Below are 15278 nucleotides of genomic sequence, written 5' to 3'. Positions count from 1 at the left end.
CAGCGAGGATATCATTGCTGTGTACTGTAAATATAGTAGGCGCTTTTAATGTGAAATTGACTGCAGGATGGTATTAAGTATAAAGTGTGAAGTATATACGTAAAGTAGAAGTATATAAAGAAGTAATGCGTCTTATTCAGATGAGGGTATATTTTCGACAATAACTTCACAAAATTTTTCTTCAAGCTTTGCAAGAAGTGTAAGTGGTTTATCTGTTTTATTTAGGTCTTCAGTTATCAGGGTGTGTCACGTTCAACATGTGGTCATCAGGTAAACGAAAGTAGGACAGAGTATAAATTGAAAAAACTATTAGGTTCACTAGAAGGTTTAAAGGGTTTGACAACTCAATTTTGATAAAAAAAAAATATATAAAAGATCAATAAAGTTGGGTGAAATGTTGGTAGTTATGTCCTGGAAAATTCAAACTGAAGACAAAAAACACATGCAGACAACCTGAGTGTCAAACATGTAGCAATAGTAAATACTGCAGTACGAAATGGAGGTTCGGCTTTTCTTTTTCGGAGCTTTCAACTGCTCCTCATGTTCTTCCTGGACAAACACAACTGTGAGTCCATCATCAAAACAAAGAGACGAGGTTAGGAGCTCTAGAAACTCCTATTTGGTGTAAAAGCACCAAAGGTTTGCAGTTGTGTCACATTCATGAGGACGCCGTTGTGGTTAACACTTCGCCATCTGGCGTGTTGTTTCAGACGAGAGTGGGTGAATACAGAAAACAGTAGACAGGAGCTATTTTCATAGAGCATCTTTATAGAAAACATTTTTCACATTTTCAAAAAACATTTTTTGTCTTTCAACTTGTTCTTTTTTTTTAAGGTAGGGTTTTTTTCGTTTTTTTTTTTTTTAGGTAAATGTCCATTTCTTATCAGCTAAAGTTGAACATTTTTAACATCCATCTGTGTCAAAGGCTCGTTGCTGAGATTCTGAGGGCTTGTCTGATAGAAAACACGGGTATTTACAATTGTAAGCTCTAGCAGAAATGGCGCTGACCAACACACAGTAAAATTTATTCATATGGGGCAACGCCACACGTTACACTTGTCAGGTGTGTGTGTGTGTGTGGGGGGGGGGGTGTTTCCCAGCTGCACCTAAAGCCCACGTTCAGCCCACAGTAGTCACATCCCTCCACTTCAGCAGCACTTCAGTTGTAGCCTGAAGGCACCTGTGTTAACGCTTTTGTAGATATGCACTTCTATCCTATATCCTGCACTTACTAAACCCTAAACAGGCTGTCACACCTCTACATCTATACAGGCGGCAGCACAAGCACTCACACTGTCAACAAAAAAAACAAAACAAAAAACAAGACAAAATGTACTCTAGTTTACAAAAACTGTAGAAAATAAAATAAAAAAAACAAATGTTTCAACGACTAGTTTGCACATTGTTCTGCGTTGCAAATTGTACTATAGATCTTGACTTCATAATCAGCTTTGATACAGCTCACACACACACACAAAAAAACCCTGACAAAAAGCTTTGAGGAAAAAAAATATCTGATCTCAACTTAAACTCATGACCAGTGCAGACTATTTTAATCAACCCAATTCTTTCCTTTACAGTCGAGGTTTCATAAATGTTGGTCTGCTTTTCAGTCTGATTTGATCACAAAAATAGAACAAAACAAGTCTTGTGAATGGCTCAGTTAATCTTCATTGTACTAAACAGCTCACTAACCTTTTCAGCTACATTTTTTTCCCCCCAAATCTCTTTTTTAATTTGTTTTAACACAGCTTTGCAAATAGTCCTCTGTGTCTCAGCGCTGACCGTAAAGTAAAGGACCAACAGTTGGTTGAAAGGTCTCAGATCTTGGGGCTAAAAACAAGAACAAGTCTGAAAGTTTGAGGACAAACAGTCTTAAAAACTTCCATACAGGTCACACTGTGGCGAGCAAAGACCCACACTGTACCTCAATGTCTACTAATGAGCTTCCTTGTATTATAAATATATAAAGTTTAAAAAAGTGCTTATTAAAAGAAACTATAGTGATGTGATGACTTCCAGCAGTGTCATTTACTTTTGTTCTTGACCAGCATTCATACGAAATGTTCTGGAGATCTCGAAACTGTCGTCCTTCAAAATCCACCAACACTGACTAGGATTGTCCCCCCAAAACACAAACAAACAAACAAATAAACAAAGGCCCTGGTCTCCCAATAACATTCATTTAACATGCAGATACAAAAAGATAGTTTGGGGAAAGCAGAGTTAATACAAAAGAGGCCAGATCAAACTAAGAAGGAGCCACTGGGAACACACTGCCACAACGAAGCAGCTGCAACAGAAAGCAGGTAAAAATTAAAACAACACTAGTAATAATTGCACATAACCTTGGAGATCTGTCCCACAATGAGACATTAGGATAAGAGACTCGGTTGATGGGATGGAGGTGGCACACTGTGGTATAAATACATTAAATCGGAGAAACAAAAGACCACATTCATGAGGCAGAGCGATTCAGCGTCACTCTAGTTGCGGTCTGCCGCCTTTTTCCATCCTCATGTCTCAGGGTCTCTGTACCGGTGGAGAAATTCAATGTTGTACCTCTCCGAGCACTTAGGCGATCATGTACTGAGTGATGGCTCTCAGGGCGTAGAGAAGCTCAGCCTGCAGCCGCGCCTCCATGATTAGTAAATTCACATGTATCTGAGGGAGAGAACAAGTGGCGCAGGAGGTCTCCAGGTTAACTGAGGTTGACACTGGCGCTTAGGTGAAAAAATACTCAACATACATGTCAAAATGTGCATCGGCTATAAAAGTGCTAGCGGTGACGTGTCCTCTCACCCGTTCCGAAGGTTTAAGTGGAGCCCAGCTCAGTGGACACATTGCAGTTTTGGTGGCATCAGGAAAACAGGCTACAGCTTTAATGTAGACCTTCAAGTCGCGCTCCAGCAACTGGTTCACTTCTCCGTAGTCATAATCATCATACCTGTGTTACAGATATATTCACTACACGTTCTGAGGATTAAAACACTGTTTTTATGGCAGTAGATGAGGGCTCACCGTATTCCTAACACACAATGGATATAGTTCCAGATGGCCCTCTTCAGGTCAGGGCTGTGCAGTGATGGAAGGGTGGTCACACTCCGAAATCGGTCATCGAGCAGGTGACCGATGTCCGAATACAACCTGTTGACTAAGGAGAAGCCGTGGTCCTCCCATGAGTAGTCCTGCAGGAACCAAAGATGGGGAGCGAGGTGTGTGAAATCAGTTGTTTAAGGAAAGATGACTGATATTATTCAAGTTTCTAGGTTTTGGTCTCGTGTGATGATGAATAAAAAGAGTCAGTGAAACTATGAAGATCATTTTTTTACTTTTTCCATATTTTCATTTCTATTTTGAAACAAAATTATCTATAAATGAATTAATTCAACAATTTTACTGACCAACCATGAGAATCTTTAGTTCATATCAAGGAAATTTACGGGCGTGTATGTGGAAAAACGTTTAATTTCACTCGAGGAATTTATTTGTATGACATAATCTTAACAGACATCTGCCGGCCAATCAGAAAGGATTACTTCCTTGGCTGTAGTGTAAAGGTCCATACAACATCTGCCTGCTGATAAATCCACAAACTCTTCATCCTCACCTGAACTCTAAATACTTGGAAGTGGTCCTCCTCCCTGCGGGTAAATTCCTGGTAGCAGAAGTCAGGGTCTGTGATAAAGCGCAAAGGGTCTGCAAAGAATATAATCTCCTCCTCTTCTTCCATATCTGAAAAACAGAGATGATGGAGGTGAAGGAGACAGAGAGCAGGCAGACAGAGCATCAGTAAGTGGCTGGTGAACAGCAAGCGCTCGAGTTTCACACCATGTGACAATGATGAGGAAGATAATGAAGGGATGAGTTTGTGTGTGTGTACCTGTTTGCTGGAGTGTGTGTTCTCTCTTCTCTCGTTCCTCCTGGGACTTCTGAATCCTCTCCTTCAGACACACCATGTCACAGCTGGAGTCCAGAGACTGTCCAACATCAGACCACAACCTTCTGATTACATATAATTCACTTCCACGCAACAGACAACACTGGCTGCCTTTTTATAATACAAAGAACTCTTGAAAATCATTCATTTAATGCTGGGACTAACTTGAACCTCATATTTCATGCTATGAATTGTGGTCTATTTCTGTCTTTTATGTAAGATCATGTACACTGGTACAGTGTTCACATAAATGTCATCTAAAGTTCAACCTGAGCTTTACCTCGTACTAACCTCGGATGTGAGTTTGTGACCAGGTTAGCATGTACTGGTTGAATATAAATGTACAGACAAAAACAATTCACATCTATTGCCACATGATATTAAAAATAGAACTTCTTAAAAGCATTATGAAGGTTATCTCTCTCTGTGCTCTATAAGTGAACTAATCCAGAGAAAAGCAGTTACCCGCCGACGTGTTATGTGCTCAGAGGGAGTGGCGAGCGACTGAGGCACGTTGGTGTTGCCATTAGCAGCATCAAAGGGGCAGAAGGTTGGCGGTGTACCATTGGGAGATTTGGTTAGAGGGGCAAGGTCCGAGTCAGTGTTGGAACCAAAGACAAAGCTGCAGAGGGAGTGGCAGTGGGCCAGGATGACCACGGCCTGCACCAGCTCCGCCAGCGACCAGTACTGCTCTCCTGACTTCAGCAGAGTCTGGAGGGAGCACGGAAGAGAGGTCAGAATTAAACCAACAAAAATCTATGATTATAATAAAAGAATGTCTAAAAATCTTTTGATGTTTGTACCTGGATGTGTGAGCAGGCTGTGAGCCAGGGTTGGTGTGCCAGCACCTTGTTGATGTGGTCAAGGAGGCGAAGACGAGGGGGTGCTGCCTCCAAACCCTGCAACCACAGAGGGTCCCCACCCACCCTCAGAAACTGGGCGGAGTGTAGATACACCAGGTAGTTGCAATGATGTCGCGCTGCAGCCTGGACGGTGTGGGGGGACAGAGGTGTGCAGGCAGGTTCAGAAAAACAACCAACACAAAGAAAGTCATCTGTATGCATGAGTGAAGGCAGCCATGTCACTGACCATGATGGCTATGTAATGGCGGTATGGCAGCGGCAGGGGACCGTCCATGTGCAGTATGTAGTGCTGTGTGCGCAGGAAGCTCTCCAAGTACTGGGGGTGAGAGGCCATCTGCTGGGAGACAGCGTCCACGCTGCCCCTGCTGACCAGAGGCTTCATGAACAGCAGTGACACTCGCTCCTTCTCAGTGTTCACCATTCCCTACAGAGACAGGGAGGGAGGGAGGGAGGGAGGGAGAAGGTTTATGACAGCACCATCAGCAACCATTTGCTATTACAGGACCATGTTTATTGTGTCATAGCAGATGATGTTGAGGCGGCAGGTATTAGAACTAAAATCAAACCTTGATTATCATCTAGTTAAGAAGCAGAACATTAAGTAGCGACACCAGCTTGTACTTTTATCTACTCTTCAGACAACAAAATGTTCCTTCGAGTTAAAAAGCAATACTGATGGATAATGATAATTAGGAGCACTTCTCTGTGGTTGCAGACATAATCAAGGAGCCCATAATGACAGTTACGAACGTCTTTGTTGACTTGGCTGCAATGATTGAAAACACATGTTCTGTCCTTTTGAAAGGATTTCAGAACATGAAATTGAAAAAGATGACATAATAACCAATAATACAGAACCTTGTTTCTTGTGGCGGAATTACTAGAATTCATTTAGTGGCCAAACAGGTTGGCTCAAGATTAAATCATCCTTCATTCATCTAAGCTGGAGCAGTCTATAAACAGCAGCCTCGAGACTGATATCAGTGTCGCTACTAAACCACTGCATTCCTTGCATTGCTGTTTCTCCTGCTAGGACCTCAACAGTCAAACAGACATGTTGACTGCAAAAGGATGAGATACTTTTTTTCAGTGCCTGTGCTGCACATCACCTCAGTTACATTTGAAAACAACAGACAACCTGATACAATGTTAACAGAACCAAAAACCAGATGTTGTCCTTTGATTCACACAGATGAGGGAACCAGTGTGAAATGCAGGCTGAGGAGGCCTCGACTCTGTAAGATGGTAGGAAATACATGAATCATACCAAACACACAATCATGGGATCACCTGGGCAGAGGAGCCAGAGGCCAAGAGAAACAGATCCATGTGGAGAAGGAAGTTGCCCTCAAAGGCACAATGATTTATTACCTCCTTTGACATCATACGTGTTTGGGAGAGCGGCCGAGATTGAGGTCACAGTTCTCCTGCAAGTAAAACCCGAGCATACAGCAGTGGTCTAAGCCAAATTGTTCCTGGCCATGCGAGCTGTGAAAATGCTGGCAAAGACATTTCCTTTGGGCGGAACAGTAGATCAGTGGTTAGCTTAAAACAGTTCCCTCACAGCTGACGCGCAGCAAGGTCACGAGTTTGAAACCCCAACCCGTTCTCTGAGTAGTGTTTACATGTTCTCCATATGTCTGTTTAGGTTTCTGCCGGTTGCTGAAGTTTCGACCAGAATCCAAATACAAGTCCTGACCAAACCAGAGGTAGAAATAACAGGATATGCTTTCCATAAGGGATGGGTCAAATAGGATGATTTTTCAGTACACAATCACAAATTGTTCTTCTTCAACAGCATAAACTGCTATCTAAGATCATTACTGGCTAACCCTCAACTTATGTCACAGATGGGAACAGATGGGAACCACAGGGCCATGTTACTTAATTTAAATCCTGTACAGCTCTTTGGCATTCAGCACCATGTTATCTGGCAGTAGCTCCATGATGTGGTATTTCACTGCTCCCTGCAGTCAATGAAGTTCTCCTGTTCCTGCAAGAGGCTCCACCTCTTGACCTATATAGAGTCCTTGCTAACATCTTCAGGGACATTATCATAACATATATCACAAATCCATTTCAAACCCATCTATGTGTCTGTCTTTATCTACCACTAAAATTTCTAAAAGGAGCAGGAGGGTTTAAAAAAAATCAGATAATGTGTGAGGGGAATTGGCTCTAAATGAAGAGAGACACAAAGAACCGCTGACCCACTCGTATCAGTCCATATACACGGGGAAAGGAGGGATGGAGAGCAGACAGGTGTTTGCCAACCGACCATGAGCTCATTCACACCAGTATCTGTCTGCAAACTCAAGAGCTTGTGATTAGTATGCTGAGTTGCAGAACCAAGGCCGCACAATCTAGCACTAACTGGCTTGGTTACTTTAAGCTAGCCGAGGCCTACATCTTTTAGTCTAAATGCTTTACGATCAAGTTATATGTGAGTACAGAATAAGCTGGTCGTGCTAACAATTACACCTCCTGCTGTTTGTTCTTTCGGTTAGGCATAAACACCCAAATATGAAAAGATTTTTTCTGGTCCTGCAGCATATCAACATGTTTTAAAATTTAATTGCACTACTCTAGCACTGCTGATTTTAATGATAAATTCACATTTCACCACAAGCAAAATGCCTCGGGATAGAGAAAATATGAGCAGTTGCTGTCTTTCTCTGATTGTAGACAGACAAAATGTTGGATTTTGGACATTTTGTCAGTCAAATTAGACTCGTATGTAGAAAACTGCAACAAATATTTTGCATTGTGTTTTAAGGATAAATTATCAATCGATAAGTGACTGACATTTCTTAAAAAGGGAACTCTAATAATAACCAATGCTTAGGGACATTAATTTGTCTAGTAATCACTTATAATGGTTTTCATGTTAACGTGAAGAGATGGCAAAGATGAAGTGTTACAAAAAGGGATGCATGTTACCACTTTACAAAACAGGTTGAAGATAATTAATAAGTGGGTAATTACACTTAGTAATGCTTATTCAGCATTCATATATAACTAAGCATTATCTAACCATGATTTACTGTAATGTTGCTGTAACAGATGCATTGTTAGAAACATGTCTAAACTCTGCTGAAGGCTCCTTGAGAGAAACAAAAGAAATTTTTTGGTCATAGTTCTGAGAGCATGTGATATTAAATTCGTCCATCATAGACACTACAGGACACTGGCTCTTCTACCTTGTCCCCTGAACAGACATTCACTGAGCTGCAAAACACATCCAAGCCGATGAACATTTAAGTAACTGTTAACATTACTCACATCATAATGTACAAAGATCCACAGCAGAACAGTAAAACGGCACATTAACTCTTGTTTGGAATCCAGGAGAAGTGTAGAGGAGTGATTAGCCATCACTCTCAGAAGTCAAAGAGGAAATCTGTGGTTTTATTTCATAAACATGTCTGGACATGTATGGCGGAAGTAGTCAATGTGAAACAGGAACTACAGTTGGAGGCAGCGGCAAACCGGGAATTGACTCATCCTTGAGCTGTGAGTGAGTCTGATTAAGCCTAAACATAAAACCATAATCAGCTAAACTTCATGTTGAAGGTGAGATTTTGAGCATTTATCCTAGTGGCTGAGGTGGGGAATGTTCCTCAGTCTTTGGAAAGCTCTCTGATCTGATCATCTTAAATAAAACATTTGTTCACACATAAGTGACACATAACCGGTATATTTTCCGTCAATCCAAACAGGTGAACATATTGATATTTCCCTGTGGTGCTACTTAGTATTCTCATAGACAGCAAGAATCAATACTTCTTAATAGTCAGGGAGGGAGGACGGTTGTTCGTCAAAGCTGTGCCCAGACATACACACTGCTTCTTCTCTATTGCCTGAAAACAAACAACAAAGCTGCACACAGCAGCACTTTTGATAAGGAAATACACTCCTTATTGTCCACCCACATGAAAAAAACACCCGCATTAGAAGAAAAAAAGCTGGTGACAAGTGTGAGTGGGTGGATATATAGAACACAAGGAACACATCATCATTTTAGTGACTATGTAAACTATTACAAGGCATATTTTCAGTTCCCCCTTGAACAAACAGTCAGATAGACAATTTGTGCACGTAAACCTCATAATTATGCTTACATTTCACCCAGCAGCAAATAATTGTGAGACATAGCTATTTTTCAAGTCAAAAACAAGCTTGAGGGAGACAAAGGCGAGTCTTATTCGAACGCCTCTGTATTCAAATCATACTTGGCCAGGCATGGCCTGGCTAAAATATATAAAAACAGCTCAGAAAGAGTCAGAAAAATGCAAAAGTGCAGCTCATTTGATATTCAAAACTAATCCCAACACAGAAAAGGTCGTTTATTTATTGATCAGAACAGAGCAAGAGGCAGGAATGCAATGAAAAACAGGAGTGACGTCATGAGGGAAGGAAAGGTAAATGAAGACAAAGACAGGCTTTGATAGCAGGCTGACAAAACAGCAGTAGTGTTTGCACAAGATTATGATGAGTGCTTGACTGAGACGACATGAAAAGAAGTGGAAAAATGATGCCGGCCTTCTTCCAAGGGTAAATGTGTCAGCTTGAGATGAGACGTGCATTTGCACATGGAGTGTGTGTCTGTCTGTGTGTCCGTGGGAGGGCTGCAGAAGAGGGGCTGCTGCAGATACAGGAGAAGGATATTCAATCTGCATTCCGATTGAGCCTGAAGGGGTCCATCCTAATCATGCAGCCCCCCTTCATCACCGGAAACACAAGCAGCAGCCGGGGCCGATTTTGGCTCTGCAACGTGAACTCAGGGAGTAGCACAAAACAAACCAGCTGCAGCCCAAAGAGGTTTGGAGAGGGGAGGGGAGGGAAGCTGTGTAGGACAGCACATACAACACGACCAAGACAAACAAAACTCTGTGCTGCAGGAGAAAAAACACAAAGGCAAGCCCACATATGCCAGATGAGTGACTGAACCTGCCAAAAAACATGACAGGCAGGTACAGTGTGTGAGTGTGTGTGTGTGTGTGTGTGGGGGGGGGGGGGGGGGGTGCAGTTACAAGTGTCGAATAAACATCAATCCTTTCTGTACTTGCTCAAAACAAGACAGAGGTAGACAAGTCATCAAACTAAAGAGCCAAATAGTGGCTTCTGGGTTGCAAGTGCTTTAAATAGTTGTACACTTTTTCTCAATACATGCATCAAATGCAGTATAATTCAAGAGGATAAAGAACAAGAATTGAGAGCGGTGTTGAAAAACAACCCCGGCAGGACTTGAAACTATAAATGGAGGGGTTTGAATCCCTTGCTGCCCACATTCCTCTCTGTTTTGCTCCGTCTCAGGACTCTAATCTGCAGCAAACATTTCTTTAAGGGGCTGCGCTTGAGACAGTGCCCCCTTTCTGTTGCAAAATGAAGAGCAGCGATAGAGGAGAAAAACAACTTTGATTGGCAGTCGAGTTCAGCCAGCAATAACAGCACAATAAAAGTCGCAAATATGGAGCAGGACATGGAGCAGGGCAGCAAGCTAGAAAACACACAGCAATCCTGGCCTGTCGTCATGTATTCAGGGTTCTGTTTATTCCACCCTACGTATGTAATTTTTGGTCAGCCCAGTCAGACCACCTAACTGATAGACACTTTTCTCCCAAATCATAAAATGACGTCACCTTTACCTACAGCTCTCGCTCTCAAAGGTCGCTGCGTTTCTGTGTTAAAACTTGGTAAAAAAAAAAAAATCAGCGTTAAGGTTCAATACAGCAAAATATAATATCCCCACATTAGTGAAGAAAATACCAATTTACGCCAAATGTGGATATCGTTCTAATTACACTGTTTGTGCAGATATTGTGACGTTCAGCTCACAAAAATATGCAGAAAACGCTTCATATTTATAGATAGCGTCGTTTAACTTACTAACGCTAGTTTAAAAAAATGCAGTAATGCTGCGCACTTTACGTGACATTGACGAAAACTGTTGTATGTTAATGATGGCATTGAGAAAGTGACACCTTTCATCCTTCAATACAAACAATGAGAATGCCTCCCGTCCTAAATAACCAACTATTATGACGTTTGCTTGGTAAACCGTTAGCTGAGTTAGCTAGTTTGAGCTGAAGTTTGCTACGATTGTTCGCTAGCCTAGCGTGAACGCACCGTTGAAAGAAAAAGTTGAGAGCATAAAAACTAAAAACACGTTAGAACATTATCCTGGGTTAACTGAATGGGATTTACTTGAACTAAAATAGCGTAAAAAGATGAATGCCATAGCTGGCTGGTAGAGGGTTTTTTCTTTGACACAGAACGATCCCCAATGAATGAACGTTACTGTGGCTATGCTGTTAGCCGCCGCCGTTAATTGTGTTAAAACTAACTCATCTTGTTTAACTGTTTCTCAACACTCACGTAAAGCCTTAACCTACCTGTTTCTGGACTCGCTGACACTGGGTTCTTAGGGAGTACTCCATTTTATTCGTACAGATGATCATTTTCCAAACAGTGTGCTATTGCATGGATGCGGCTCGGTCTTTTCTCTTCTTGCTGGTATCCAGGCTTGCTAACAAAGGCAAAGACACCCTCTGAGGCTGCAGCAGCCAGTCGCTGTGTAGCTGGAGACTGACTGACTGAGGAAACCTTCCCGGAGCAGAGCTGACAGCTCCAGTAACAGTGTGCCCAATCAGAGCTCAGGAGGTGGGGTCGGACGACTGAAAGCTATGGCCAAATGCTAATTAACATCTGCAAACAACAGCGCAGCCAGAGACGCAAAAACAGCCTAAGGCAGTGCGTGATACACGGGGTCCAGAGACTGTAGCTTAAATTGTGGCGGCCACCGACCCGCTACGGCTACTGCTGCTGCAGGAGGCAGCTGCCATCACCTGCCGCGGTGGTCCTGGACTCGCCACGGCCGCAGTGAGAACTTACTACTGGGTTTAATTTAAATCATGGACGTAACATATGCAATGCATGATGAGTTAAATAACATACATGAATGCCATGCCCTTTACATGATCAATCTGCACATTATTTGTCTCTTTCATACCCAGGACACCTGAATATAGTGTAGCTTGCTACAGCAGCACCTACAGGTAGTCTACATAACTGCAGGCGAGTCATTGACAATGCAGCTGCTGTGAGGATTATTGACGTCAGCAAAGACAAGCTGTGCAAACAATTTCTGTAAATACCCGTAGAAGGAGCCCAAAAGCCCATTAAATGCATAACCAAAAGAATTTGAATGCTGCTTTTGACTCATTTAGATAACATACACAGCCGTGGTCTCATGAAAGGCAATGCTGACATTCACCCTGACAGTCAAATTACTTTTCATGTTATTGCACTAAATAATAGACGTTTGAACACAGTGACATAGAGGCTCATTTACATCTGATCATTTTTACAAGCAGATGCCAACAATATAGATAGAACATATTAACTGGGGAGAAAAAAAACTCAATGGGAAAGCAGACACCATGTCAAAGAGGTGATGACATGTTGAGATGGTTTGCATCATTCAACTCACAAGGATCTTTGCTTTCTAACAATATTTTGCTAGCTTGTGTCCAGGATGCAGACACCTTTTCTACATTTAAGAGCAGACTTAAGACCTTCCTTTTTGATAAAGCTTATACTGTAGTTAGGTCTGGCTTAGGCTAGCCCTTAGATATGCTGCTATAGGCTTAGACTGCCGGGGGATCTCCCATGGTGCACTGGGCTTCTCTCTCCTCCTCTCTTCCCTCTCTGTCCTCCTGTATGTGTTACACATAACTCATACTCATACGTGTTACTAACTCATCTTCTTCTCTGGAGCCTTTGGGCTTCCCCACATCCCAGATCTCGGGTGCTGCTGGAGGAGGCTACAGACCTGAAGAGGCTCAAGCGGCCACCCGTAGCTCCACCTGCTCACGTCCCCGTCTGTCCATCAGTCTCTTCCCTTTCTCTCCCTCTTTATCTCTGTCCCTCTCTTTCCTTCTCTATATCTGTCTTTCTCTACTCTCTGTCTTTGTCTCTGCCCTGCTCTCCTGCTCTCCCCCAACTGGTCAAAGCAGAAGGCCGTCCCCATTGAGCCTGGATCTGCTCTACGTTCCTACCTGTTAAAGGTAGGTTTTCGTCGCCACTGTTGCAGGATGTGCTTGCTCATGGAGAATTGTTGGGTGTAAATTCATTGAAGGAGTGTAGTGCTGGACCTGCTCTACTTGTAAAGTGTCATGAGATAACTTTTGTTGTGATTTGGAGCTCCACAAATAAAATTGACCTGACGAGTGTCCTCTTAAAAACAGCAGTTGTGTACTGCATAGATGTCTGTCCATGGGCCCTTGGAATTTTAACAGGCAGGACCAGTGTCCATTTCTATTAGATTTCCTTTCAGTTTGGCCAAGCATCTTGAGAACCCGTGACGTAGCAGGCAGAGCTGGTCTAAACCAGATATTTACAGATTACAGAAAACACTAGCCACTGTGACTAAAGTATCTGGTATGAAGAGACATTAGGACAGGCTTGTCTGGGCAATTGGTGGTGTAAAATTAACCAAATCAGATAACTTAGTGAGTTCAACTGAAAGAAAACACATTATTTACACAATAAAAATGGTCATAATATGGAACTGATCCAAATTTACTCATGGACACACTATATCTTAAATATTAAATTTTTTAAGCTTGCAGTTTATATTTATGTATATATATATGTGTGTGTGTATATGTAGTTGCTGCAATTGTAAAGTAACCTCTTTAACCAATTCCTTAATTGAACTAAATTGTTAAAACAGCTGTCTGGTCAACCACAGAATCAGAAAACATTATACCTCATTTTTTTGCATGTTTTGTTTGTCATCTGTGAAAATTTTGATTTGAAGAGAGGAACAGACAGCAGCTCTGTGCCTCAGCAACTTTCCCATTAAACTGAACCTTCTGCTTCCACAGAAATCATTGTAGAAACAAACAAAGGGACTTTCCCAAAAGGAAGTTTGCGTGAAACCCTCTGTCTTCCCTTCTCGTTAGGACAGGGATTATTTACCGTTACAGTCATTTTTAGAAGTCAGTGAAATCCTGCTGTTCTACCTCAGGTCATTATTATGTAAGCAAAGCTCTTTGGTATCAAATGGCTGATGAAATGTTTGCGTCCCCTTGCAGAACGTGCACAGAAATGTTTCCGGCAGTGATATTAAGGGGTTGAGCAAGAGATCTTGACCACATCATACGTATCCTGTTTAACAAGACCTCTCCATGTGAAGAAATGAATCCTCAACACACTTCTCCTCAGTTACATGTCTCTTACTGACAGGTTAGTAGGAGGAATCATTCCGACATAACTTATGACCCACAGACAAAGACGCTCTAATTAAAAGGACCCATTTATGGTTGTTTGACTCCTTTAACCAGCCCAGTTACAGTTTACATCATGTACTGTATGCAGATACTTAGCAAAAAACACCATGAAAATGTTGTTGTTGTTCTTGGTAAAATGGAGCTAGTATCACTCCTTCAGAGACAGTTTTTTTTGTGTGTAAAATTATGAAAGTTGACCATTCACACTTCATTGTTTCACACACACAACTAGACATTTATGTGAGACTTTGTAATAATTAGCATGTGAATATAATTTGGGAATTTAGTTAGTTCATCCTCGAGTCCAAGGCGACATTTGTACCAGGATATACAGACTGCCTCGGTCCACCTCTTTCACCAGCACAGAATAAAGTGAATATGAGAAACTTAGAATTTCAGTTATTTAGTGTGACTCTTGTCTGAGTCATGGCAGCCTTTCACACATGGGTCATTTACTGGAAACAGATGGCAATTTGTTTTGTGTAATAAGGGACTGACTACACACACACACACACACACACACACACACACACACCTAATTTATCCATGTGTTTGCATGAAAATACACGATATACTTTTGGAGTTTGTCAGTGGGTTGCTGAAAAATAAAACTGTTTGACACTGTTCTGTGAGGAAGATCAAACCTCTGGTCTCCGGAGGGCTGTTTCCCTCAGTTGTGGACCTAAAGCCTGGACTCACCTGTCTACATCCACGGCTCCTGGATTCTTACCTGACAAAGATCTCTGAAGTCCATATCAAGGCCGCCGTAATCAAGACATGTAGCAATAGCAACCTCTCCAAATCTCCTCATATCTACAGCTCTCACTGTTCTTGGTGACTATTTGACAACCACCCTGACTACGCTGTCAACCAAGTGACTTGCTGACTCTTTAGGTCTTCTACTTGCTCTCGGGGTAGCAGTCTCGCTTCTAGCAAAGAACTCCCTCCCCGAATCTCTCTAAATCACCCAGACACAAATCTTCTCAGGAACTAATCTTCTACTGAGGGTTCCACCTCCAAATATAGTCCAATACTCCCCAAAATACTGATACAATCAAGCCTCCCACAAATTACTATTTTAGTTTTCCGTGCTTTCAGAACTGCTGAGTTGTATACTTGTAGCGGCTACTTGATGTGCTGTTGTTGCTTTGTTCTTAGGTCACAGATGGTGTCTTTATC

At 42.1% G+C, this 15278-nt stretch overlaps 1 protein-coding gene and 1 long non-coding RNA gene across 4 annotated transcripts; one reads left to right on the top strand and one right to left on the bottom strand.

Annotated features, from left to right (window-relative positions):
• Positions 1 to 485: 485 nt before the first annotated feature.
• On the bottom strand, positions 486 to 11777 carry sesn4 (sestrin 4). Of its 3 annotated transcripts, XM_086221807.1 has the most exons (10): positions 8086 to 8744; positions 5030 to 5227; positions 4744 to 4926; positions 4406 to 4651; positions 3884 to 3980; positions 3611 to 3735; positions 3022 to 3188; positions 2803 to 2947; positions 2563 to 2664; positions 486 to 2293 (listed from the first exon to the last, which is right to left on the bottom strand). In XM_086221807.1, exons 1-9 carry the CDS (start codon positions 8176 to 8178, stop codon positions 2575 to 2577), a joined length of 1344 nt encoding a protein of 447 aa, XP_086077933.1. In that variant the 5' UTR covers positions 8179 to 8744; the 3' UTR covers positions 486 to 2293; positions 2563 to 2574. The 3 variants fall into 3 exon arrangements, with proteins under 3 accessions (XP_086077933.1, XP_086077932.1, XP_086077934.1); XM_086221806.1 differs by having other exon boundaries at positions 488 to 2664; positions 8086 to 8739; XM_086221808.1 differs by lacking the exon at positions 8086 to 8744 and adding an exon at positions 11199 to 11777 and having other exon boundaries at positions 489 to 2664.
• Positions 11551 to 14149, top strand: LOC147251267 (uncharacterized). Its single transcript, XR_015118891.1, has 3 exons — positions 11551 to 11685; positions 12583 to 12872; positions 13905 to 14149. It is a non-coding gene; the product is annotated as an uncharacterized LOC147251267 (long non-coding RNA).
• Positions 14150 to 15278: the final 1129 nt, after the last annotated feature.

The sequence above is a fragment of the Aulostomus chinensis genome, chromosome 13, assembly GCF_037954235.1.
Source record: "Aulostomus chinensis isolate RoL2024-O1b breed Wild chromosome 13, RoL_Achi_v1.0, whole genome shotgun sequence".
In the NCBI taxonomy this organism is placed as follows: domain Eukaryota; kingdom Metazoa; phylum Chordata; class Actinopteri; order Syngnathiformes; family Aulostomidae; genus Aulostomus; species Aulostomus chinensis.
This window is presented reverse-complemented; position numbering and strand designations above follow the sequence as displayed.

What these genes read in the sequence shown, in the direction of transcription:
- sesn4 (XM_086221807.1), bottom strand. Translation starts at nt 8,178, where the DNA reads ATGGCTAATCACTCCTCTACACTTCTCCTGGATTCCAAACAAGAGTTA. An exon ending in GCCATTACATAGCCATCATG is followed by an intron (nt 4,927 to 5,029) that starts GTCAGTGACATG and finishes CACACCGTCCAG; the next exon opens with GCTGCAGCGCGACATCATTG. An exon ending in CAGCCTGCTCACACATCCAG is followed by an intron (nt 4,652 to 4,743) that starts GTACAAACATCA and finishes TGCTCCCTCCAG; the next exon opens with ACTCTGCTGAAGTCAGGAGA.